The sequence below is a fragment of the Bos indicus x Bos taurus genome, chromosome 9, assembly GCF_003369695.1.
Source record: "Bos indicus x Bos taurus breed Angus x Brahman F1 hybrid chromosome 9, Bos_hybrid_MaternalHap_v2.0, whole genome shotgun sequence".
Lineage (NCBI taxonomy): Eukaryota > Metazoa > Chordata > Mammalia > Artiodactyla > Bovidae > Bos > Bos indicus x Bos taurus.
This window is the reverse complement of record NC_040084.1, coordinates 13167792-13194555: the sequence shown is the minus strand read 5'-3', so window position 1 is coordinate 13194555 and position 26764 is coordinate 13167792. Positions and strand designations below refer to the sequence as shown.

The 26764-nt window shown below is 41.8% G+C and overlaps 1 protein-coding gene and 1 long non-coding RNA gene across 6 annotated transcripts in view; one reads left to right on the top strand and one right to left on the bottom strand.

Annotated features, from left to right (window-relative positions):
- The window catches only part of SLC17A5 (solute carrier family 17 member 5), a 76065-nt gene extending 60529 nt beyond the window's left edge, over positions 1 to 15536 (top strand). For all 3 annotated transcript variants that reach the window (XM_027550945.1, XM_027550944.1, XM_027550946.1), the window contains 2 exons: positions 3576 to 3666; positions 14169 to 15536. In XM_027550945.1, coding sequence (XP_027406746.1) covers positions 3576 to 3666; positions 14169 to 14306 — 229 coding nt within the window. In that variant the 3' untranslated portion in view covers positions 14307 to 15536. The remainder of the gene's footprint in view (positions 1 to 3575; positions 3667 to 14168) is intronic.
- Positions 6296 to 26641, bottom strand: LOC113898087. Of its 3 annotated transcripts, none has more exons than XR_003512517.1 (3): positions 26102 to 26641; positions 20100 to 20213; positions 6296 to 6503 (listed from the first exon to the last, which is right to left on the bottom strand). It is a non-coding gene; the product is annotated as an uncharacterized LOC113898087 (long non-coding RNA). The 3 variants fall into 3 exon arrangements; XR_003512515.1 differs by lacking the exon at positions 6296 to 6503 and adding an exon at positions 12797 to 13036; XR_003512516.1 differs by lacking the exon at positions 6296 to 6503 and adding an exon at positions 18994 to 19696.
- Between the last annotated feature and the right edge of the window lie 123 nt (positions 26642 to 26764).

Here is a 26764-nt window from a genome sequence, read left to right as displayed (position 1 = left end):
TATTGAAAACAGTCATCACTGAATTCAGAATGTAGGAAAGATCAGTTTTCTCATGCTTAATTTTTTGCTACAAGCCCCAGCATTTAGATTATAACATTCCAATATTAAGTACTGATTTGGAACCAGACAAATTGAGTAACATTTTATAGTCTTTATTTCTTTCTTATCTATAGAGTAAAGATAACCTTCCTCTTGGGGTTCATTTTACTGTTAAAGTGGGATAAGATATAAAAACTACTTAGAACCCTGCCTGGCATAAGGTTTTTCAACAGGCAATCAGTCCTGTTAGCATGTAAATATATGTTGACATGGTATTTTTTAAGCCTTTTCTTCTGTGGACTAAAATATATATTTTCTATGGATAATTTTGTTACTCAGATTTCAAAGGATTTGAATAGATTTTTAACTATTAATCCCACAGAATTCTAAGACTCCAGTAGCACAGAATCCAGACTGAGTCCATACAACAATTTCTTTCCCCCAGGCTCTCATCAATCTTTCATGGCCTTTCTTGCCCAGTGTAATATAAGTATTTGAATGAGCTTCTTGGTGCTGACATTTAGAATTTCACAACATTCATCTGCACTTAATATCTGTCACTGAAAAGGCCTGGCAACACTGCAGTCAGTTCCTCCTACTGCCAAGGTGTTAATGCTTTAAAAAAAAAAAAAAAGGACAAGTTCTGCCAAGCTTGGTTAATTTAAGATCTGCTCCCTAAAGGGCATAAGCCAAAAAGCTCTGAGCTCTTTCGTTTGTTGTTGCACACTGTGTAATCAGTTTTCAATATAAAAATTTGTGATGTTTCCAGATAACTGAATTGGGTTCAGCAGGATATTTTATTTAGGCACTGTGTCGATCAACTCAGGATGCCATAAAAACACCATGTGGCTGAGTAGCTTGAAAAACAGAAATTGATCTTCTCACAATTCTGGAGGCTAGAAGTCTGAGGTCAGGGTGCCTGCTGGGTTGCGTTCTGGTGAGGGCTGCCCTCCTGGTTTGCAGACAGTCACCTTCTCACTATGTCCTCATGCGGCCTCTCCTCGATAGGAGCTCACAGAAACAGAGAGAGCAATCTGCCTTTCATCCTTTCCTGGTAAGGCCACCAAGCCTATTAGGTTGGGAGCCTATCTTTATGACCTCATTTAACCTCAATTACTTCTTAAAAGCCCTGTCTCCAAATATAGTCACATTGGAAGTGTGGGTTGGGGGAGGACACAGTTCTGTCCGTAGCAGGCACTTTTCCACGTCTAAAATGGGGCAAGGAATTTCAGATCAGCGGTCTGCAACCGAGGTACTGAGGATCCTAAACCTAACGGAAACAGTATCATCCCACAATAATACTTTATGGTCTAATTAATACCAAGCTTCTTTAATTTTGACCACAATTTTATTTTATAATATCACTGATTATCTCATTAAAAAGTTGAAAGTCTCTAATTGGCCTTTGTATATAACTTGGTGGCTTTTGGGCTTCCCTGGTAGCTCAGCTGGTAAAGAATCCACCTGCAATGCAGGAGACTCCATTTCAAGTCCTGGGTGGGAAAGATCCCCTGGAGAAGGGATAGGCTTTCCACTCCAGTATTCGTGGGCTTCCCTTGTGGCTCAGATAGTAAAGAATCCATTTGCAATGTGGGAGACCTGGGTTCGATCCCTGGGTTGGGAAGATCCCCTGGAGAAGGGCCTATCAACCCACTCCAGTATTCTTACCTGGAGAATCCCCATGGACAGAGGAGGCTGGCGGGCTACAGTCCATGAGGTCGCAAAGAGTCAGACACGACTGAGTGACTAAGCACTGCACACAGCACAGGTGACTTTTATAAAAAAACAACTTAATTTACTTGATTAACTAATTTTTAACTCTACCACCACCATTGAGTTTTCATGCTAAAAATATCAAACCTAAATATAGTGAACCCTCTAGGATCTCAAGTCTGTAGTCTGCCACGACCCTATGGACTGTAGTCTGCCAGGCTCCTCTGTCCATGGAATTCTCCAGGCAAGAGTACTGCAGTGGGTTGCCTGCCATTCCCTTCTCCAGGGAATCTTTCTGACCCAGGGATTGAACCTGGGTCTCCTGCACTGCAAGCAGATTCTTTACCATCTGAGCCACCAAAGAAGCCCATAGATACTACCAGTGTACAGGAAATACAGGGGAGATAAAGTGAAAGTGAACTCTCTCAGTCATGTCTGACCCTTTGCAACCCCATGGACTGTACCCTACCACGCTCCTCTGTCCATGGGATTTTCCAAGCAAGAGAACTAGAGTCGATTGCCATTTCCTTCTCCAGAGGATCTTCTCAACCCAGGGATCAAACCCAGGTCTCCCACATTGCAGGCAGACGCTTTACCATCTGAGCCACATAGGACTATATCAAATGATGCCTCAGTCTACAAAATTTAGAGTTGTAGGGCCATCTGCAAGACAAAATCCCAAGTTTTTCCTTTAATACACACAACTTAGAATACTGTTCAGCAACCCTAGCATGTAATCCAAAATGTTACATACTGTATAATCCTTCAGAATCAAGTCCCAGGAGAAGGTACTTTGTCCCTTTGTCTCCAGGGGACAAAGCTCCAGCAGCCAGTGCAGCCAGAGCCCCATAGGACCAGGCGTGGGACCTGACCAACTGCGGGTCACACACCATTTCTCTGGTCAGCATATATTGAATTAGCATATATGTTGCACTGGAAATAATAAAGGAGAATAAAACATGAGTTTTCAGGGAGACTATGGGGTCAAAATTAGCAAACTTGAATTAGAGAATGATTACCTCTTAAAACATGAAGTACCAGCTTTGAGGACAATAAAGATTCTGAAAAGAATTTTTATCAATAGGCATTTTTGTCATATACACACAGCATTTATAAACTCAGTTTATCAATTTCTAGGACAATATGCAGGGATTTAGCTACAGGAAGATATGTAATAAGTTCAACAAATAAGTTGTGAAACTGTGCTTGATATCTCATTTCTATAATAATATATTGTTATGTTATTAGATATATTAAAATATATACAGGAAAAAGGATATTTACCAAAATGTTACTGTTGATTGTCTCTGCATAGAAGGATTATAAGTAATCTTACTTTCTTCATAGTATTTTTCTTATTTAAAATTTTTAACAATGACATAAATTTTGTAATCGGGAAATAAATTCTTTTTTTAACTTAAAAAGTTTTAAGATACATGAAACTTCCTATCTAGACACCATCTTGTATGAAAATCATATCTCAGCATGTCTCCATTTCACTGTAAAAGAGATCATTTCAATGGCTGTGTTCCTCTATATGATGTTAGAACTATTGAAATACAAGGTTTTCAGCAGCTAACTATTTAGTCCTATTTCAGTAAGACATTGCATTTAGACATAAAATTTCACAAGAGTACAGCATAGGAATGTAGTTATCTATGGACAGAAGCTACTTAATTGTGTAACACAGGGAATTGCCTGGTGGTTCAGTGGTTAAGATTCTGCACTTCCATTGCAGGGAGTACAGACAAGTTCAATTCCCACCCTCCCCCCAAAAAAACTGTGTAACACATTAATAAACCTCTATGAAAATGTCTCTGCAGGTATGCTGGTATTCTCCTGGGCATCACAAATACCTTTGCCACTATTCCTGGAATGATTGGGCCCATCATTGCTAGAAGTCTTACTCCTGAGGTAAGTAGATAACTTACTTATAAACCAAAAAGGTCTAAACAGTTCATTTGAAACTGCACATCTATATCGAGTATATTTAATTAAGGGTGAAATGCTGAATCCCAAAGAAAGGCAATGCCAAAGAATGCTCAAACTACTGCACAATTGCACTCATCTCACACGCTAGTAAAGTAATGCTCAAAATTCTCCAAGCAAGGCTTCAGCAATACATGAACCGTGAACTTCCAGATGTTTAAGCTGGTTTTAGAAAAGGCAGAGGAACCAGAGATCAAATTGTCAAGATCCGCTGGATCATGGAAAAAGGAAGAGAGTTCCAGAAAAACATCTATTTCTGCTATGCCAAAGCCTTTGACCACGTGGATCACAAGAAACTGTGGAAAATTCTGAAAGAGATGGGAATACCAGACCACCTGACCTGCCTCTTGAGAAACCTATATGCAGATCAGGAAGCAACAGCTAGAACTGGCCACGAAACAACAGACTGGTTCCAAATAGGAAAAGGAGTACGTCAAGGCTGTATATTGTCACCCTGCTTATTTAACTTATATGCAGAGTACATCATGAGAAATGCTGGGCTGGAAGAAGCACAAGCTGGAATCAAGATTGCCGGGAGAAATATCAATAACCTCAGATATGCAGATGACACCACCCTTATGGCAGAAAGTGAAGAGGAATTAAAAAACCTCTTGATGAAAGTGAAAGAGGAGAGTGAAAAAGTTGGGTTAAAGCTCAACATTCAGAAAATGAAGATCATGGCATCTGGTCCCATCACTTCATGGCAAATAGATGGGGAAACAGTGGAAACAGTGTCAGACTTTATTTTGGGGGGCTCCAAAATCACTGCAGATGGTGATTGCAGCCATGAAATTAAAAGACGCATACTCCTTGGAAGGAAAGTTATGACCAACTTAGATAGCCTATTCAAAAGCAGAGACATTACTTTGCCTACAAAGGTCCATCTAGTCAAGGCTATGGTTTTTCCAGTGGTCATGTATGGATGTGAAAGTTGGACTGTGAAGAAAGCTGAGCACCGAAGAGTTGATGCTTTTGAGCTGTGGTGTTGGAGAAGACTCTTGAGAGTCCCTTGGACTGCAAGGAGATCCAACCAGTCCATTCTGAAGGAGATCAGTCCTGGGTGTTCTTTGGAAAGACTGATGCTAAAGCTGAAATTCTAGTACTTTGGCCACCTCATGGGAAGAGTTGACTCATTGGCAAAGACTCTTACGCTGGGAGGGATTGGGGGCAGGAGGAGAAGGGGACGACAGAGGATGAGATGGCTGGATGGCATCACTGACTCAGTGGACGTGAGTCTGAGTGAACTCCGGGAGTTGGTGATGGACAGGGAGGCCTGGCGTGCTGCAATTCATGGAGTCGCAGAGTCAGACACGACTGAGCGACTGAACTGAACTAAACTGAAAATGCTGAATGCCTATTCTTGTGCAGTTATTTACAGCAATGAAAAGCTAAATGCCTTAGTAGGTGGGAAAGTATATTTCAAAGAACACTCTGAATTTTAGACAGAACAATAGAACAATGAAGATCTTGTAACTGAACCCGTGCAACTCCTTAAGAGTTGTGATATTAGAGCAGATACATGACTTGTGTCTTTGGTTTGAACAAATAAATTTGGCAGTGTAGAATTATTCAAGAAGTGGAACCACAAAGATATCAGGAAATCATGTGCGAATGAACAAAAACAGTTGAAATTATCAAGAACGTTTAGAAAAACAGAAGATTTAGCAAATGTATAGATGTCTTTGGGCTTCCCTGGTGACTCAATGGTACAGAATCCGCCTGCAGTGCAGGAGACACAGGTTCAATCCCCGAGTCGGGAAAATCCCCTGGAGGAGGGTGTGGCAACTCATTCCAGTATTCTTGACTGGAGAATCCCATGAACAGAGGAACCTGGCAGGCTACATACAGTCCATGGGGTCACAAAGAGTCAGACACAACTGAAGTGACTTAGCAGGCATGCATAGATGTCTTCACATATTCAAAAGATGGTGACTTCTCTCAAGAGTTCCACAAAAGCAGATAGAAAGAAGTTGCTGCTGCTGCTGCTGCTAAGCTGCTTCAGTTGTGTCCGACTCTGTGTGACCCCATAAACGGCAGCCCACCAGGCCCTGCCGTCCCTGGGATTCTCCAGGCAAGAACACTGGAGTGGGTTGCCATTTCCTCCTCCAATACATGAAAGTGAAAAGTGAAAGTGAAGTCACTCAGTCGTGTCTGACTCTTAGCGACCCCATGGACTGCAGCCTACCAGGCTCCTCCATCCTTGGGATTTTCCAGGCAAGAGTACTGGAGTGGGTTGCCATTGCCTTCTCTGAGAGAGGAGTTAGGAGGAGATAAATAGCAAATTTTCTGTTTAAAGCTTTTACTGTGTGGAATGGGCTGCCCTATGACTTAGTGGGCTTCCCTGGTGGCTCAGCAGTAAATAATCTACCTGCAATGCAGGAGACACAGGTTCAATCCCTGGGTTGGGAAGATCTCCTAGAGAAGGAAAATGGCAACCCATTCCAGTATTCTTGCCTGGGAAGGACCGTGGACAGAGGAGCCTGGTGTATTACAGTCCATCAGGTAGCAAGAGTCAGACACAGGGCTTCCCTGGTGGCCCAGTGGTAAAGAGCCCACCTGCCAGTGCAGGAGACATGGGTTCGATCCCTGGTCTGGGACAGTCCCACATGCTGCGGAGCAACTCAGCCAGTGCACCATAGCTACTCAAGTCCACGCACCTGGAACCTGTGCTCCACAACAAGAGAAGCCACCACAACGAGAAGCCTGCATCTAGAGTGTAGTCCCCGCTCGCCAACTGGAGAGAGCCCTGCAGCAACAAAGACCTAGCAAGGCCAAAATAAATAAATTTCAAAAAAAGAGTCAGACATGACTTAGCAACTAAACCACCACCACCGTGAATTAGTGAGCCCTGAAACAGTCAAATGTATATTCAACTGGCACTTCTTGTTTTCTTCCTCTCTTCTATTTTATTTTTTATTTTTTTAATTTATTTATTTTAAATGGAGGCTAATTACTTTACAATATTGTAGTGGTTTTGGCCATACATTGACATGAATCAGCCATGGGTTTACATGTGTCCCCCATCCTGAACCCCCCTCCCACCTCCTTCCCCATCCCATCCCTCTGGGTCATCCCAGTGTACCAGCCCTGAGCACCTTGTCTCATGCATCGAACCTGGACTGGCAATCTGTTTCACATATAATAATATACGTTTCAACCCCATTCTCCCTAATCATCCCACCCTCACCTTCTCCCACAGAGTCCAGAAGACTGTTCTATACATCTGTGTCTCTTTTGCTGTCTTGCATATAAGGTTATCATTACCATCTTTCTAAATTCCATATATATGTGTTAGTATACTGTATTGGTGTTTTTCTTTCTGACTTACTTCACTCTATATAATAGGCTCCAGTTTCATCCACCTCATTAGAACTGATTCAAATGTACTCTTTTTAATGGCTGAATAATATTCCATTGTGTATATGTATCACAGCTTTCGTATCCATTCGTCTGCCAGTGGACATCTAGGTTGCTTCCATGTCCTGGATATTATAAACAGTGCTGTGATGAACATTGGGGTACACGTGTCTCTTTCAATTCTGGTTTCCTCGGTGTGTATGCCCAACAGTGGGATTGCTGGGTCATATGGCAAATTCTATTTCCAGTTTTTTAAGGAATCTCCACACTGTTCTCCGTAGTGGCTGTACTAGTTTTCATTCCCACCAACAGTGTAAGAGGGTTCCCTTTTCTCCACACCGTCTCCAGCATTTATTGTTTGTGGACTTTTGGATAGCAGCCATTCTGACCTGCGTGAGATGGTACCTCATTGTGGTTTTGATTTGCATTTCTCTGATAATGAGAGATGTTGAGCATCTTTTCATGTGTTTGTTAGCCATCTGTATGTCTTCTTTGGAGAAATGTCTGTTTAGTTCTTTGGCCCACTTTTTGATTGGGTCGTTTATTTTTCTGGAATTGAGCTGCAGGAGTTCCTTGTATATTTTTGAGATTAATTCTTTGTGAGTTGCTTCCTTTGCTATTATTTTCTCCCATCCCGAAGGCTGTCTTTTCACCTTGCTTATAGTTGCCTTCATTGTGCAAAAGCTTTTAAGTTTGATTAGGTCCCATTTGTTTATTTTTGCTTTTATTTCCATTACTCTGGGAGGTGGGTCATAGAGGATCCTGCTGTGATTTATGTCAGAGAGTGTTTTGCCTATGTTTTCCTCTGGGAGTTTTATAGTTTCTGGTCTTACGTTTAGATTTTTAATCCATTTAAAATTTTTTGTGTGTATATGGTGTTAGAAAATGTTCTAGTTTCATTCTTTTACAACTGGTTGACCAGTTTTCCCAGCACCACTTGTTAAAGAGATTGTCTTTTCTCCATTGTATATTCTTGCCTCCTTTGTCAGAAATAACGTGTCCATAGGTGCATGGATTTATCTCTGGGCTTTCTATTTTGTTCCATTGATCTATATTTCTGTCTTTGTGCCAGCACCATACTGTCTTGATGACTGTAGGTTTGTAGTATAGCCTGAAGTCAAGCAGGTTGATTCGTCCAGTTCCATTCTTCTTTCTCAAGATTGCTTTGGCTATTCGAGGTTTTTGTATTTCTATACAAATTGTGAAATTATTTGTTCTAGTTCTCTGAAAAATACCACTGGTAGCTTAATAGGGATTGAATTGAATCTATAGGTTGCTTTGGGTAGTATACTCATTTTCACTATGTTGATTCTTCCAATCCATGAGCATGGTATATTTCTCCATCTATTTGTGTCCTCTTTGATTTCTTTCATCAGTGTTTCATAGTTTTCTATATATAGGTCTTTTGTTTCTTTAGGTAGGTATATTCCTATGTATTTTATTCTTTTCGTTGCAATGGTGAATGGAATTGTTTCCTTAATTTCTCTGTTTTCTCATTGTTAGTGTATAGGAATGCAAGGGATTTCTGTGTGTTAATTTTATATCCTGCAACTTTACTGTATTCATTGATTAGCTCTAGTAATTTTCTGGTGGAGTCTTTAGGGTTTTCTATGTAGAGGATCGTGTCATCTGCAAACAGTTAAAGTTTTACTTCTTATTTTCCAATCTGGATTCCTTTTATTTCTTTTTCTTCTCTGATTGCTGTGGCTAAAACTTCCAAAATTGTGTTGAATAGTAGTGGTGAGAGTGGGCACACTTGTCTTGTTCCTGACTTTAGGGGAAATGCTTTCAGTTTTTCACCATTGAGGATAATGTTGGCTGTGGGTTTGTCATATATAGCTTTTATTATGTTGAGGTATTTTCCTTCTAATCCTGCTTTCTGGAGGGTTTTTATCATAAATGGATGTTGAATTTTGTCAAAGGCTTTCTCTGCATCTATTGAGATAATTATATGGTTTTTATCTTTCAATTTGTTAATGTGGTATATTACACTGATTGATTTATGGATATTAAAGAGTCCTTGTGGTCATGTGTGGATGTGAGAGTTGGACTGTGGAGAAAGCTGAGCACCGAAGAATTGATGCTTTTGAGCTGTGGTGTTGGAGAAGACTCTTGAGAGTCCCTTGGACTGCAAGGAGATCCAACCAGTCCATTCTAAAGGAGATCAGTCCTGGGTGTTCATTGGAAGGACTGATGCTAAAGCTGAAACTCCAGTGCTTTGGCCGCCTCATGCGAAGAGTTGACTCATTGGAAAAGACTCTGATGCTGGGAGGGATTGCAGGCAGGAGGAGGAGGAGACGACAGAGAATGAGATGGCTGGATGGCATCACCGACTCAATGAACATGAGTTTGAGTAAACTCTGGGAGTTGTTGATGGACAGGGAGGCCTGGCGTGCTGCGATTCATGGGGTCGCAAAGAGTCGGACACGACTGAGCGACTGAACTGAGCTTTACCTGCTGATTATTTCTCTGCCTTTTCATCTTGTTTAGATTGCTGTGTTTGGGGTGGCCTTTCTGTATTCTGGCAGTTTGTGGTTCCTCTTTATTGTGGAGGTTACTCCCTGTGGGTGGGGCTGGACAAGTGGCTTGTCAAGGTTTCCTGGTTTGGGAAGCTTGCGTTGGTGTTCTGGTGGGTGAAGCTGGATTTCTTCTCTCTGGAGTGCAATGAAGTGTCCAATAGTGAGTTTTGAGATGTCTATGGGTTTGGTGTGACTTTGAGCAGCCTATATATTGAAGCTCAGGGCTATGTTCCTGCATTGCTGGAGAATTTGCATGGTATGTCTTGCTCTGGAAGTTGTTGGCTCTTGGGTGGTGCTTGGTTTCAGTGTAGGTATGGAGGCTTTTGGATGAGCTCTTATCGATTAATATTCCCTGGAGTCAGGAGTTCTCTGGAGTTCTCAGGTTTTGGACTTAAGCCTCCTGCCTCTGGTTTTCAGTCTTATTCTTACAGTAGCCTCAAGACTTCTCCATCCATACAGCACCAATAATAAAACATCTAGGTTAATGGTGAAAAGATTCTCCACAGTGAGGGACACCCAGAGAGGTTCACAGAGTTACATGGAGAAGAGAATAGGTAGGAGGGAGATAGAGGCGGCCAGGAGGAGAAGAGGGGGAATCAAAAGGGGAAAGATCAATCTAGCCAGTAATCAATTCCCTATGTCAACTGGCACTTCTTGAGTGCTTATTTGTGTGACAGATACAAAGGATTCGAAGGCAAAATTGCAAATTCTCATTATTTGAAGGTTGTATGTACAGTGTGACGAAGGCAGAAAAAAATGTGTGTAGAGTGCTTTGGGTACAGAGAAGGGAACAGCCAGTTTGTGGGGACGGAGCCTGGAGGGGTGAGCCAGGGTGTGGGAGGGGCCCCTCCCACCCCCCCAGGGCCCAGGCACTGCCCCGGAAATACCATGGACCCGGGGCTGGTCTGCCCTGAAGCCAGATGGCCGCCTGAGGCCAGATCACTAAGCAGGGACTCTGAGTTGTATAAAAAACCAAATTCAGCAACCTCAAAGGCCCTTTCAAACTCTAGTTTACTGTTTAAGAAAAACTAAAGGACTAGTGAAATTGGATTCTTCAAGAGGCTTATTTACTGACTGCAAAAAAAAAAAAAAAAGAGGCTTATTTAAATCTCTATAAATAGACTTAATTTTCTGTCTCTGTGATGAAATTAACACTATCCAATCCTTAGGATTTTCAGGCTATGCCTACAAATTGTCTTATTACCAAATACTCTTGTGTTCACTGCAGGTGGCGCTCTCTACCATTTCTAATTCCTTACTCACGTGAATCAGTGCCTCCTTGTTATGCTTTTCTCTCACTTAATGGAAAGGAATGTTGAAACATCTCAGCATGATCAGGTCACAGATGTTTAGCCTTATCTTCCTGGAGCATTGTGGCAACACAAGAACCTAAGTCAGCTTAGGTTAGCTTACACACTATCATGAGTAATTCCATACATTCTCAATAGTCCTGGCACTTCTGCTGGGAAGATACAGACTCCTGAATTCAAGTCTTGAATGTTTGTAAAGTGGAAATGAACTGGATTTCAGATATGTTGTTTTAGCGTTTGTTTAATATTATTAGAAGGCCATTCTTGTAATTTACTATTTTTTTTATACTTTTATATTTTTTTGGTTGTACTGGGTCTTCATCGCTGTGCGTGGGTTTTTGCTAGTTGTGGCAGGCAGGAGCTACTCTTTATTGTGTTGTATGGGCTTCTCATTGCAGTGGCTTCTCTTCTTGCTGTAGGTACGAGTTCAGTAATCGCAGCACCTAGGCTCAGCAGCTGTGGTTCCAGGGCTCTAGAGCTCGGACCCAGTCTGGTAGTTGTGACCCAGAGGTTTAGTTGCTCCACAGTACGTGGAATCTTCCTGGACCAGGGATCGAACCTGTGTCCTCTGCATTGGCTGGCAGATTCTCACCCACTGTGCCACCAGGGAAGTTCAAAAGGCCATTATTTTTTTTTTTTTTAAAGGAAAAGCACATTTGCCTTTACAATTGTAATTACTTACAATTAAAGTTTACTGCACAACCACCAAAATTTTGTGGAATGAGTCAGAACATAAATAAATAATGAAACAGGAAGTTCCCTGGAAGTCCGTGCTTAGGATTTGGCACTCACTGCTGTGGCTCAGGTTCAGTCCGCAAGCTGAGATCCCACAAGCTGTGTGACATGGCCAAAAATTAAGAAGAAGAAGAATGAAATAAAAGGTCAGAGCATGCCTGAGGTTCAATTTTGTTACAGACAAAACAGTATTCTTGAAAAACTGGTGGAATTTTTTTGTTAAGAGGCAAACTAGGAGCTTTGTGAATTTCTGATACTATTGATTGATTTTAAGTCACCCATTGCCTCCAGATAACACTGAAGTGTTATTTCATCCTGTAGATCACACACAGAGAAGCTTTGTCTTGGAATCCTAAGAAACTGTCTTAAACCTGTCTCTCTGATTTATAACTATAATTACTGACCGACTTCTACCCCAGGATGATAACACATTGTTAGCAACCATATCTAAATAGTCCCTAAAATTTAAGCACAGTTCTAAGATTTTTTTCACCAAAATACATTAATCTCGATTCAGTTCAGTTCAGTTACTCAGTCGTGTCCGACTCTTTGCGACCCCATGAATTGCAGCATGCCAGGCCTCCCTGTCCATCAACAACTCCTGGTGTTCACTCAGATTCACGTCCATCGAGTCAGTGATGCCATACAGCCATCCCATCCTCTGTCGTCCCCTTCTCCTCCTGCCCCCAATCCCACCCAGCATCAGAGTCTTTTCCAATGAGTCAACTCTTCACATGAGGTGGCCAAAGTACTGGAGTTTCAGCTCTAGCATAATCCCTTCCAAAGAAATCCCAGGACTGATCTCCTTCAGAATGGACTGGTTGGATCTCCTTGCAGTCCAAGGGATTCTCAAGAGTCTTCTCCAACACCACAGTTCAAAAGCATCAATTCTTCGGTGCTCAGCTTTCTTCACAGTCCAACTCTCACATCCATACATGACCACAGGAAAAACCATAGCCTTGACTAGAAAGAACTTTGTAGGCAAAGTAATGTCTCTGCTTTTCAATATGCTATTTAGGTTGGTCATAACTTTTCTTCCAAGGAGTAAGCGTCTTTTAATTTCATGGCTACAGTCACCACCTGCAGTGATTTTGGAGCCCCAAAAAATAAAGTCTGACACTATTTCCGCTGTTTCCCCATCAATTTGCCATGAAGTGATGGGACCAGATGCCATGATCTTCATTTTCTGAATGTTGAGCTATCTCAAATAAGCATAATTAACCACAGAGTGCTCCTTTCTTTTTCCTTTTTTCCTAAATAAATCATTTCATGCCAGCTTCCAACTTCCTGGTTTCCTTTTTCTTCCTCATTGCTAGTTCTGCTGTTTGTTTTGTTTTTCTTTTCTAAGTGCTGCAAATGTAGCCCCCGGTTACACTGAAAATGTGAAAATCCAAAAAAAAAAGTTATTAAAGATAGTCACATGACCCAGAGATTTAGATAACTACTGGATATTTTTTACATAAATTATTTTTATTGTGCAAAAATGTCATAATTCATAATGATTAGACTTCTGGATATTTTTGTACTGGATTACACACTGTATCTTTTTGATCTCTCACTGACAAATCCCATCCACGTCATGTGTTGTGTGCCATTCAAGAGCCCTGCAACTTCCCTGGTGGCTCAGACGGTAAAGCATCTGTCTACAATGCGGGAGACCTGGGTTCAACCCCTGGGTTGGGAAGATCCCCTGGAGAAGGAAATGGCAATCCACTCCAGTACTATTGCCTGGAAAATCCCATGGACAGAGGAGCCTGGTAGGCTACAGTCCATGGGGTCGCAAAGAGTCAGACATGAATGATCGACTTCACTTTCACTTTCAAGAGCCCTGCAGGATCTTTCAAGCCAGGTCTCAAACTTGAACTTCAAAGTCCGTCTTAACTCATCCTTACTTGATCTGCCCCTAACACATTCCACGTGAGAACTTAGGAGGTGATGTGCTGGCATAATACTAATACTTTCCTAGTAACACATGATTCGAGGACATACCAATGTTTTATTTTTAGTAAATTTTTTCTTGAAGTACAACATGCATTTTTAAAATGCACAAATCCTAAGTACATAGTAGGACGAATTTTCACAAAGTTAAAACATCCACATAACCCGCACCCACCCAATCAAGAAACAGTGGCCAGGTAGCCCTTCCTATCTCTTTCATCCCCACCAAGAGGAACCACTATCCTGACTTCTTAACACCATAGATTAGCTTTGTCTGATTGGCTTTATATCAGTAGAATCACTCACCACTCTTTAGTGTCCGGCTTCTTTTGCTTAACATTTTGTGAGCTGTATCTATGTTGTTGTGGGTCATTCATTCTCATTGCTGTGTAGTATTCCATTGAATACATATGCCACAAGTTGACTGTTGATGGACATTTGTGTTGTCCAGGTTTTACCAATAATGCTACTGCTATGTCACAACAGTCTTGAGGCACCACCTTTTTTTAAAAGTGAACTACAAACAAGATATTTTTGCATTTGCATCTTTTTCTCTCTTTCTCTGCAGAACACTATTGGAGAATGGCAAACTGTTTTCTGCATCGCTGCTGCTATCAATGTATTTGGTGCCATTTTCTTCACACTATTCGCCAAAGGTGAAGTGCAAAACTGGGCTATCAGTGATCACCGAGGACACAGAAACTGAAGGAACCAATAAATAATCCTGTCTCTATTAATGTATCTTTGTTTATCATGTAACCTAAAAGTGCCTTTGATATTTTAATGTGTAAGCAATCTATATACAAGAAAAAATTATACTGTATTAGATTTGTAAGGCTTGTAATCATGAAATGTCACTAGTTGCCATATAAGCAAAATTAGCTATTTTTAATTATTATTAACCTGTTTGCTGGAACTTATAATTCAGGGTCACATACCTGACTGCAAGTCAGGCAACCCGAAATAGGGGAGTTCTATTTACTTATAAGACCGTACCTAAAGAGATGAGCTGAAATAGACCCTTCTATACCTTTGCTTAATTAAGGTGGATAATAATTCTCAGGTCTTGTTAAACATCTGTTTTTGTACACCTTCCTCAAAAAATTATTTGTCATCAGCAATCCCTGACACATAGGTCTCAAACTTTAGCCTCTTGACGTAGCTGGCAGCCACTGTATCATTCAGCCCGGCAACTTCACTGAGGGAAGCATGCCCAGGCAGCTGCCACACGTCCCCTCTCTGGCTTCAGGGACAGTGCCCAGCACTTAGGCAGCATCCAAGACCAGGGTCAGTGCCAAGGCTTTGGATGGTATTCTTCCCCTGGGGCTGTTAATGTGTAGATGAAGCCCTGAGCCAACAGGGACAACTCGATCCACAGTCATGATTTCCATGCACCCTCTCCCTTCCCTTCCCAGCGCATGTAATCTGCAAAAGAAAGTGTGATGCCTAATTAGCCACATATAACATCATCCTTGATGATCCTACCTTCACATGGATCAGAGTATAAATCTTCAAGTCCTGTGTTCTAGGAGCTACACCAGAATAATTAAAATATAAAATGAAGAAAAACATTTTTTTCTGTCTTAAACCTAAGTATCTGGTTGCAGTTCAAGGTTAAAGTGACTTCTACTTCCACATAACCTGCAGCCGGTGGTGTAATCATCTTTAGTGTTGATTTCTGAAATCTTATTTTTCCAGTTTTTCCTGGACCATCTTCCAGTGGTTTTGAGCATGCTTCAAGGGCATTTATGTGATTTAGAACTTGATTTATGTTTCATTGTGTATGTTCAACACTACCTGTAATATTTTAACTAAAGCTATTTAATGTAATATGATGTGTATACATTCTGTAAATTAATTTTTAAATCTGTAAATAGCTTTAAGTTGCTATGGTGATATTTCTTTTATAAATCAAAATAAACCTTTTCAGAATGACTTTTTTGGGGGATCTGACAGTTCTATGATATCTTCTAGTATCCACAGTGGCTATTTTACATCTTTTCTGCCATCTTCCTCAAATCACTGGTCGACCTCTGCATGCATCTCTACCACCACCTGGGCAGGATACTTGGTCCTCTGAGTGATGCAGCATCACAAACCCCTACGGCCATCAGCCTGTCCTTCCTGCTCTCAAAAGGGTCCACTCTTCCCACTAAAACATATGCTTACATCAGTGATTATATCTTCTCCACCTCCACTAGACCTTGCTTCAGTAATTTCTCTTTAATTTGCTTCCTCAGTCTCTACCTCTCTTCTTGTTCTTTCCCTTCTGTCTCAAAGACACACAAAAGCCTTCTCTAGCCTTTAAAAAGCAAAAATACCAGGGACTTCTCTGGTGTTCTAGTGACTAAGACTCTGCACTCACAATGCTAGGGGCCAGAGTTCGATCCCTACTCAGGGAACTAGATCCCACATGTCCCAGCAGAGATCAAAGATCCGGTGTGCCCCAACTAAGACCTGGCCAAATAAATAAATATTTTAAAAAATACAAAACTCTCCCAGGGACATAAAAATGGTCCAGTGGTTAGAACTCAGTGCTTTCACCGCCAGGGGCTGGGGTTCAGTCCTTGGTTAGGGAACTCAGATCCTGCAAGCAGTGCTGCTCGGCACAATAATAGATAGATGATAGATAGATAGGGCTTCCCTGGGGGCTCAGATAGTAAAGAATCTGCCTGCGATGCAAGAGACCTAGGTTCAATCCCTGGGTCAGAAAGATCCCCTGGAGAAGGAAATGGCAACCCAATCCAGTATTCTTGCCTGGAGAATCCCATGGCCAGAGGAGGCTGGCGGGCTACAGTCCAGGGGGTCCCAAAGAGTCAAACACAACTGAGCAATTAACACTTTCACTTTTCACTTTCAGATAGATATAGATATATACACACATATATATGGAATATTTCTAGAGCGATACTCAAGAGACTGGAAACAGCAGTTCCTCCTGTAGAGAAAAAATGGTCTATGGGGTGGGGGAGGTGGAAAGGAGATTCATTTTCACCTTTTGAAACGTGACAGTATAACCTAGTCACATAAAAATATCACTTAAAAAACAAGACACCTGTTACTCAAGCTACTGTGTAATCCCCACCAGGCTTTCCACTACCTAACGGACATCCCCAGTGAGCTGTCTTCACTTCACCTGAGAAGTTTTAATCCAGCCTCACTCCCTCACCCCGTTCCCCCAATAAACAACTGTTCCCATCATGATCTTCACTCCTGTTAAGAGTTTCATGCCCCTGTCACTGAGGCTCGGGCTTGAAGTCATTTGTTGTTGTCTTCCTCCTCCCTCATCTCCCACCTCACCCTCAACCCTGTTTATAATTAACCACCTGTATTTTCCATTCTAGTCTTTTTAAGACTCTGGAATTTTTTAAATCTCTTTGGCTAGCTCTCAAATGGATCTTTGCAGCTTTTGTTTCCACCTGGAATAGACAAGTAATCTCACTGCCTTTAGTCTGAACCTCTTCTGCCTGACTTCCCACCTGTGCTGGGTTATTAGTCCAAGTACATCCCACCTCCCAGACCAGGATGCCCCCACAGGGTGAAACACTCCCACCCCACTTCCCTCTGCCCACCCAACAATTCCTTTACCCAGTATGCTGCAGACCAACGGGGTCACAAAGAGCTGGGGAGACTGAACAGCAACATTTTAGTTGCGTAACGAATACTTAGTAAATAAGCCTTTATTACAGGTATTGATTTTTTTAAACTCATATATTACTTTTTCAATAGACTGTTTTCTTCTCAAAAAAGAAACTGAATAAATGCAGAAAGGATATGCTAACCTCAAAGTAAGTTATAAGTGGCAGTCATTGGTGAATGGTTTTGAAAGTATTTGAGAATAGCTCAGTCCGATATAGGCAAAGTAATTCTCCCAGCTATACAGCAAGTATTTTCCACACATTCATCAGGTGCTGAGCAATACCGTGTGAAAAAAGCAAACGCCTTCTCCCATGAAGTTCACATCCTGATTTATCAAACCTTTTCCTTCATGGGGTCCGGCCTTGGAAACCTTCTATGGAGATTGTCACTATCCACCTAACAATCAAATCCAGGGCAAACAAGCATGCCAGCTGACCTCGGGAAGCCGAGTTACGAAAGAAACGGAGGCAACGCTGGAGTCAGCAGTTTGTGTTAACCATTGTAATGTCCTTCCTACTTCAGCCTTTGTTTCATTTTCAAGAAATCAGAGATGTTTGAATTTAGATCCTATTGCAAAGTAAATGATTTCTCTGAGGGAAGTTTATCACTGTTAAATAAAATTGCCCCAACAGAAAAATAGTGGTCAAGTTTTTAAAGTTAAAGGCAGGAAGAGCCCTATAGGAAGCGACCTACTTCCTCTTCCTCTCAGGAAAAGCATGTTACTGCCTCAGATGACTAGATATGAGGTGAACGTCTAATTTCCGTTTTAAAAATAAATAATCTTTTTCATAGAAATGTAAAGTGGATCACAACGCCTTTTCAGATGCCTCTGTCTTTTAGAGCAACCATAAGGAAAGCCAGTTATAAAAGTTTGTGCTTTAAGAGGGTAACAAAGAAAGTAATTTCTTGGAGCTCTGCTATGGCAAGCCTTGAGTACAGGAAGTACTGAAACCAAATGAAATGTAATCCCTTTTCCTGCCACCCTTTTCCGTGTGCCTTGATGAGGAAGAACACTAGTAGTTTTCCGAGTGCCAGCTTACTTTCACTTTACCTTGGCGTAGGGGGAGGAGGAAGCTGACGTCCTGCCCTGCCAGTCCTGTGCTTTTCGGTGAGGAGCCACGATTGCACAGCTGAGCTAGAAAAGTAGTCAAGTGACCGCTTTCCTCTCACACAGTCTCCCTGCAGGGATAGGCTGCGCTTGGGACAGGGAATCCTCCTTCTGTCCTAAATATTGTGTTAAGTCTCTTCCTGTCACGCTCTCTTCAGCAGAAACCACTGAAATATGCTAGCCCTTCGAGGGTCGCTGTCTCTGGGGGATCAAGTGCATACTGGCCTCATGTTGCATTAGAGCCATTGATAGCCCTTCACTTTGAGTATTTCACAGTTTCACCTTCACTCCACAGCCTGAAACTTGAGCTTCCCACAGAAGCTTGGTTGAGATTAACAGTGATCGAGATAGGATATACAGCCTTTTAATGCTCAAGAACTGTTTGTGAAAAGTATTGGGATGCTGTCAGAGGAAATTTCAATCGGTATATTGTATAAATTACCTATACAATATTTATGATGTGTGTGCATGCTAAGTCACTTCCATCGTATCTGACTCTGCGACCCTAAGGACTGTAGCCCGCCAGGCTTCTCTGTCCATGGAGATTCTCCAGACAAGAATACTGGAATGGGTTGCCGTACCCACTTCAAGGGGATCTTCCTGACCCTGAGATCGAACTGGTGTCTCTTGTGTCTCCTGCATTGACAGGCAGATTCTTTACCACTAGCGCCACCTGTGAAGCCCAATATGTATGATAATACACTTTTTTTTCCCCCGCAACAAAGCTGCTGTGCTTTGAGTTGTTCTGTCATTAGCGGCAGGGCATTCACAGAGGTCTCTTTTTGATCGTCATCAGCTACATCAGCATACGATAGGTGACAGTATGTGTATTTCACTGTCACATAGATTACCTCGCTTAGTATCCACAGATATACAGCCAAATATGCAGGCAACAAGACTTAAAGCTGGGATCCAAGATACATGCTCTGTTAATGGAGAGATCTTTGCAGCTTACAGGAACCCCACCAGCAATCTTGGCTCCCCGTGCCAACTTCAACCAAATAAGCCCACTGACTCAAACTATTACACTGAGTTGGGAATTTTGTATCACTATCTCAGCTCCATGTATGATATTAGGGAATGTGTAGTTATTCTATGTTTATTCTATAGCGCTATGAATCTTTTTAATGTTTTCTACAAACCTAAGTATGTTGATATGATTCAGTTGCTTCTATGGAAAAAAAAAATAATTCATTATTTCTATTCCTGAAATAGAAAACATTTAAAAAGGGGAAGGAACAGAGGAGCCAAGGACATCAACAGTGACTCTGCAACTACTATTCCTGCTATCAGCAATGATGGGTGGTGGTTAGAGCCCGCTGTCCATGTCTGAGGAGCTCAAAGCAATCCTGAGAAAGAAAAACGGAAACTTGAGAAATCAGGCTCCCTGACTTCAGACTATACTATTAAGCTAAAGCAGTACGGTATTGGCACAAAGACGGACTTATAGATCAATGGAACAGAATAGGAAGCCCCAAAATAAACCCATACACATATTCTCAATTAATCTACAACATAGGAGACAAGAATAATATTGAAGAATATTGAAGTTTCTTCAATAAGTGGTGCTGGGAAAACTAGACAGTTACATATAAAGAATGAAATTAGAACATTCTCTAAGACCGTATACAAAAATAAACTCAAAATGTATTAAAGACCTAAATGTAAGACCAAAGACTATAATACTCTTAGAGGAAAACATACGCAGAAGAGTCTCTGACATAAATCACAGCAATATCTTTCTGAACCCACCTCCTTTGTTGTTCAGTCGCCCAGTGGTGTCCGACTCTTTGCGACCCCGTGGAATACACCTCACCAGGCATCCCAGTCCCTCACCATCTCCCAGAGTTTGCCCAAGTTCACCTCCTAGAATAATGAAAATAAAAACAAAAATAAGCAAATGGGACCTAATTAAACTTAAAAGCTTTTGCACAGCAAAGGAAACCATGAACAAAATGAAAACACAATCCTCAGTATGGGAGAATGTATTTGCAAATGAAGAAATCAATAGGGGATTTATCTCCAAAATGTATATTTTGTATAAACAACTCATGCAGCTCACTATCAGAAAAACAAACAAGCCAGTCAAAAAATGGGCTGAAGATCTAAATAGATATTTCTCCAAAGAGGACACATAGGTGGTTAAAAAGCACATGGAAAAGTGCTCAACATCACTAATTATGAGAGAAATGCAAATCAAAACTACAATGAGGTGTCACCTCACACCAGTCAGAATGGCCATCATCAAAAAGTTTACAAGCATTAAGTGTGGAGAGGGTGTGGAGAAAACAGAACTCTCTTAAACTGTTGGTGGGAATGCAAATTGGTACAGCCACTATGAAAAACAATATGGAGACTCCTTAAAAAAACTGAAAATAGAGCTACCAAATGATTCAGCAATCCTATTCCTGGTCATATATCTGGAATAAACCATAATTTGAAAAGATACGTGCCCCCCAATGTTCTTTGCAGCACTGTATACAATAACCAAGACATGGAAGCAATCTAAGTGTCCATCAACAGAAGAATGGATAAAAAAGATATTGTACATATATACAGTGGAATATTGTTTTTGTTGTCATTTAGTTGCTAAGTCATGACTGACTCTTTTGTGACCCCACAGACTATAGGACTCCTCTGTCCATGGGATTTCTCAGGCAAGAATACTGGAATGGGTTGCCATTTCCTTCTCCAGGGGATCTTCCCAACCCAGAGATCAAACCCGTATTTCCTTCGCTGCAGGTGGATTCTTTACCACTGAGCCACCAGGGAAGTCAACAATGGAATATTACTCAGCCATAAAAAGAATGAAATAATACCATTTTCAGCAACATATATGGACCTAGAAATTATCATACTAAGTGAAGTAAGTCAGACAAAGACAAACATCATATAATACTGCTTATATTTGGAACTTAAAAAATGATAGAGATAAGCTTATTTACAAAACAGAAACAGACTCCCAGACTTTGAAAATAAACTTATGGTTACCAAAGGGCTTCAAAAGGTGGTGGGGAGGGATAAATTAGGAATTTGAGATTAACAAATGCACACTACTATAAAATAGATAACAAGAACCTACAATATAGCACAAGAAACTCTATTCACTATTCTTTAATAACTTATATGGGAAAAGAAGCTGAGAAAGAATGGATATATGCATACGTACAATTGAATCACTTTTCTATACACCTGAAAGTAACACAACATTGTAAATCAACCATACTCCAATATAAAATAAAAATTAAGTTAATTTTTAAAAATCATGTTTGGTTCCCCTCTGGGCTTGGACCTGGTTTGAGGTGATATGGCTAACTGTACCGGGAAGGCCAGGACCACTGTCGGTTCAGGATAATGTTGACCTAGTGCCTCCTGCAGGAAGATAGTGAAGAGAATCAGCCTGCACACCAAGGACGCCTGCTCCTTCTGTGGCAAAACCAAGATGAAGAGGGAAGCCGCAGCTCACGCATGAAAACGGAGGCTGGTGGGACCTGGACCACAGCACCACTGGTGCCCTCACAGTGGAGTCGCCTTAGAGACTAAAGGAGCTGAAAGAACAGCAGAAGCAACACCACTGGAGACATCACCAGCCTATAATAAAGAGTTAATTAATATAACAACTACTCCAACAGCAAATTGTGTTTGAACACTGCCAATGGAAATACAAATCATTACAACATTTTTGGAGAGTAGTAATAAGTCAAAATTAAACATATTCATTAAACCAGAAAGTCTGCCTATGGTAATCTAGCTTAAAAAGTACTTGAACAAGCACCAAGCATTTTTTAAAGTATTGTCAGTTTTTCATCAGTAAGGACATTGTTAAAGAAGTTATGGTACATTCATATAAGAGAATACTATGCAGCCATTAAAAAGTAACCATGCTGAAACAGAGACATAGGAAAATGTCCATACAATTTGTGTGAATATGAAAAAGAGCTTATGAATATGAAATGAAAAAGAGCTTTGAATATGAAAAAGAGCTATCATATTATAATACAATAATACATTATCGTATTATATTTTTGTTAAATTATGGATGTGTTGATATATACATGGGAAAAGATCTGTTAATAGCAGTAATATAAAATTAGACAGTGAAAAGAAAAAAATACTGGAAAATATCTTTAGCATTTAGGAACAAGGGAAAATTATCTTTTTTTTAATCTTTTTTTTTTTTTGGTTGTGCTGGGTTTTAGTTGAGGCACATGGGATCTTTTTAACTGTGGCATGCAGAATCTTTAGTTGCGGCACGTGAGATCTAGTTTCCTGACCAAGGATTGAACCTGGGCCCCCCGAACTGGAAGCATAGAGCCTTAGCTACTATGCACCGGGGAAGTCCCTAGGAGTAAAATTAAGTGGTCTTCACTACATTAAGTACTTCTCCCAGCAAAACATACCAATCAAAGTTAACAGATACTGGAGTAGAGGAGATTGCAACATCTTGTCTGTAGAAGAGATTACTATCTAGAATATTCAAAAAGCTCCTACAGATCAACAAGAAAAAGTGAGAAAACCCAACAGAAAAATGAGCAGTGAATAGGCAATTCACTTAATAGAAGACAAGATGTCGAACAAGTATATGAAGAGCTGATTAAATTCCCTTGTAGAGACTGGTCCAGTGGTCCAGCCAGGTGGTCCAATGGCTAAGACTTTGTGCCCCCAGTGCCAGGGGCCTGGGTTCCATCCCTGGTCGGAACTAGATCCCACATGCCGCAACTAAGCGTTCAACTAAAAATCTTGAGTGCAGCAGCTAACCCAGCACAGCCAAACAAATAAATATTTTTTTAAATAAACAAGTAAAAAACTTCACTGGTGGTAGAGTGCATAAGAATCCTCCTGCCAATGCAGGGGACACAGGTTCCATCCCTGGTCGGGAAAGATTCCACATGCTGCAGAGAAGTCAACCAAGCCCCAGTGTGACACAACTACTAAGCCTGGGTGCTGCAACTACTGAAGCCTCGGAGCCCTAGAGTCCATGTTCCACAAGAGGAGCCACCGCATGAGAAGCCCATGCACCGCAACCAAGAGTAGCCCCCGATCGCCGCAGCTAGAGAAAGCCCTTGAACAGCAACGAAGGCCCAGTGCAGCCAAAAATGGAATAAATAACTCTAAAAAGAAATAAATACAAAGGTTATTTTTTAAAAAATAAACGAATCCCTTGTAATTATAGAAACAAAAAGAAATGCAAATTAAGATATTCCTTTCAAACCATCAAATTAATAAAAATTAGAAAGTTTGATGCCATCAAGTGTTGGCAAAGGATGTGAGGAGGTGGAAATTACTGTCCACAGGGAGAAGGGACTATAAACTGGTGTATCCATTCCAGAAAGCAAAATGATTGCATTTAAATTAAATAAGAATATATCCTTTGCCCCAGCACATTGCCCCACATCAGGTTATTTGTACCAGAGTAATTCTTGCTCAAGTTCTGAAGGGAACAGATACACCACGCTGTTCCTTGCGACAGAGCTGGAGGTGAGCCAGGTGTGCCTCATTAGGGAAATAGATGAGTAAAATGTGGTGAATTTTACTGAGGAATGATATCACGTAAGAACATGCAGAGACCTCAGAAAGTGTTGCATAAGAAGACTTAATAGCACAATAACCACTTCCAAACATTAAAAACCCATACCAAAATGTGATATTTTCCAGAGATACTTGCATAATGTAGGACATACAAGGATCACAGAGTGAATGGTGACACAGGGGAGGAAAATGAAAAGAGAATTAGAGAGAAGAAAATTAAAAATAAAAACAATGGGCTTGCCCCGAACCTAAGGTTCTATAAACAGAAGAGTATTAGATAAAAATAATTTTTAAGCAGTAACTCTGAAGGTGTTGAAGATGGGGGGGAAATAGTTCACTTTCTTCTGTTCACTCTTCTTCTGCATTCTTCAATTTTTTTTTAGAATAACTGTGCATTACTTTGATAATTAAAAATAGAGATATTACAGAAGAGTAGTCTTTCGGAATATTAGGGAAATGTTCATAATATGAGGTAGAGTGTGATTCCATTTACTTTTGTTTAACAGCAGCTTTTTGAGATACAATTCACACAACATAAAATTCATCTTTTTTAAAGTGTACAGTTCAATAGTTGTTACTACATTACAGAGCTGTGTGCCCATCACATATTTAATTCCAAAACATTTCATCAGCCCAAAAGGAAATTCCATCTCCCCAAGCTCCAGTCCCTGCCAGCCACTAATCTAGTTTCTGTCTCTAATGTGCTGTCTGTGTGTCTGGCTTCTTTTTAGCATAATGTTTTCAAAGTTCACCCACTTCGCAGCATGCATACACATTTCATTCTTTTCAGTCCCAAATAATATTCCATTAAATGGATAGATAATTTTTTTTGGTTATCCAGTCATCAGCTGAATTCCTTCCACTTTTTAGCAGTTAGGAATAATGTTACTATGAACATTCATACACGGTGGTTTGGGGGAGCATTTATTTTCATTTCTGTTGAATATAGCAATTCCATTTTTGTTTAAATAAAATAGGAATAGAAAGACAACAACAACACACACACACCAAAATGTTAACAGAGGTTATTTCTGGACAGGTAATTTTTTTTTCCTCCTTTGAGCATTTTTATTTAAATTTTTCAAAAATAAAAATTGATTGTTTAATCAGGAAAAAACATTTTTTAAAAGAAAAACAAAAGCAAAACCTCATGTCAGCCCCAGAACTGATCCCCTGTCTTTCCAACACCAAACTCAGAGCCGCTGGCACTGGAGCTCTTGGCTGGAAAGTTCCACGTCCCCCCAACCCCCACCCCCCGCCGCCACCAGCGTCACCACTTTTAAACATTACACCTCACCCTGGGCGTAAAGTGGCTTCTGTGGCCTACAAAGTGGCCCTTGTTGATATTCCTGTCAGCCACAGGCCATGCCAAACGACCCATATTTACTTGCCAAAAAAAACAAAACAGGATACCGTGGAGGCTGCCATTCAGCTCAGGTATCTTTGCTCCCTATCCCGGGACAATGTCCATCAGTTTCACTGTAACAGTTTTATATTTTTAAAGAACCGATTATTGAAGCGTGCGCGCGCGCGCAAACACACACACACACACACACACATCTCTTCAGAAGCTTGGACTCCACTGCAGTTTCACTGCCCTGAAAACCACTTAACGGCGCGCAGATCGGTTTGCCCTGGACACCAAACAAGTGCTCCAGATTTGAGCCACTGGGTGGCGAAACGAGAACTGTGGGCGCTCCCCGTTAGGGTGGGGCGGAGCAGATATTTCCAGCTCTCAGGAAACTGGAGTTTGACTCATATTTTAGCTGACTCGTGAATCAGAACCATCAAAGGCTAGATTTCTTTTGTCTGAGCAAAAAAGATGACTCTTAACAGCAGCCATCCCCGCGCTTGCGGAGGGAAAACACAAAAGAGAAGAATTTGGAATGACTCAGCCCGGGCCGCCCGCGGGCGCGGGCCGCGCCAACAATGGAAAGTCACAGCGGGGCCTCAGAACTGGGCTCCGGGCACCCCGGACGCTTAAAAAAAAAAAAAAAAAAGTGACTGTTACTCTTTTCTTTTTTAGCCTAAAATGCAGAACTAACTTTTCAGATTACTGTTCACTGATGATACTTCGTAAAACGCACAGTAGTCGTGGGACCGTATTCCCCAAAGCCAGGGTCATCGTGGCGGGAGAAAGACGCCTGGAGACCCCCCCCCCCCCGCCAGATCTACTCCCGTTCCCCCCGGGGGGTGGGCAGGACCCTCATGCTCTCTTCACCCACCAAAAACTATCCTGAAACAGGCACAAGAATCCACATCACAGCCTCAGCGTCCAGGCTCAGGGTGTAGGCTCGGATCTCGAAGGGAAGAACTTGCCCCCGGCGGGAACACGGTGTCGGTGAGGGCGCTGGCCCGAAGCCTGGTGGTGAGGAGCTCTTTTCGGGGCGGGGGGCGGGGGGGAGGTGGCAGGGAGGGGAGCCGTCGTCTATTACAAAAGTGTTGAGCTTGGAGTATGCAGTATCTTGTCTGGGACTCAGTGACTCTCGAGGAATATGGCAGCTGCCGCCAAGAGTCGAAAATCAATTGATGTTTCATATCCCGATTTCTGCCCTCGGCCAGCTTGCCGATGCGCAGGAAGAAAAGCGTTGCTGGCCTGGGCAGGCGCTCTGAGGGTCCCGGGGCAGCTCCAGCCGGGCCCCGGGGCGGCCAGGCTCAAATCTTCCCATCCCCCAGCCGTCGGTGCACCCCAAGCGGCTGCGGCCCGCAGCGCCCCGGCTCCGCTAGCCCGGGAGCAGCCGGAGGCCCCAGAGGCGGTGCTGCGCTTTGGGGCGAAGGGCCGTGGTGGGGGCGGCGGGGTTGCGGGGGGGTGGGGAGTAGGGGTTGGATCTCTTCCGTGTTCCACCCCCGCTGGCCAGCACCCGGTGGCCTGCCCAGGACGGCTTCCT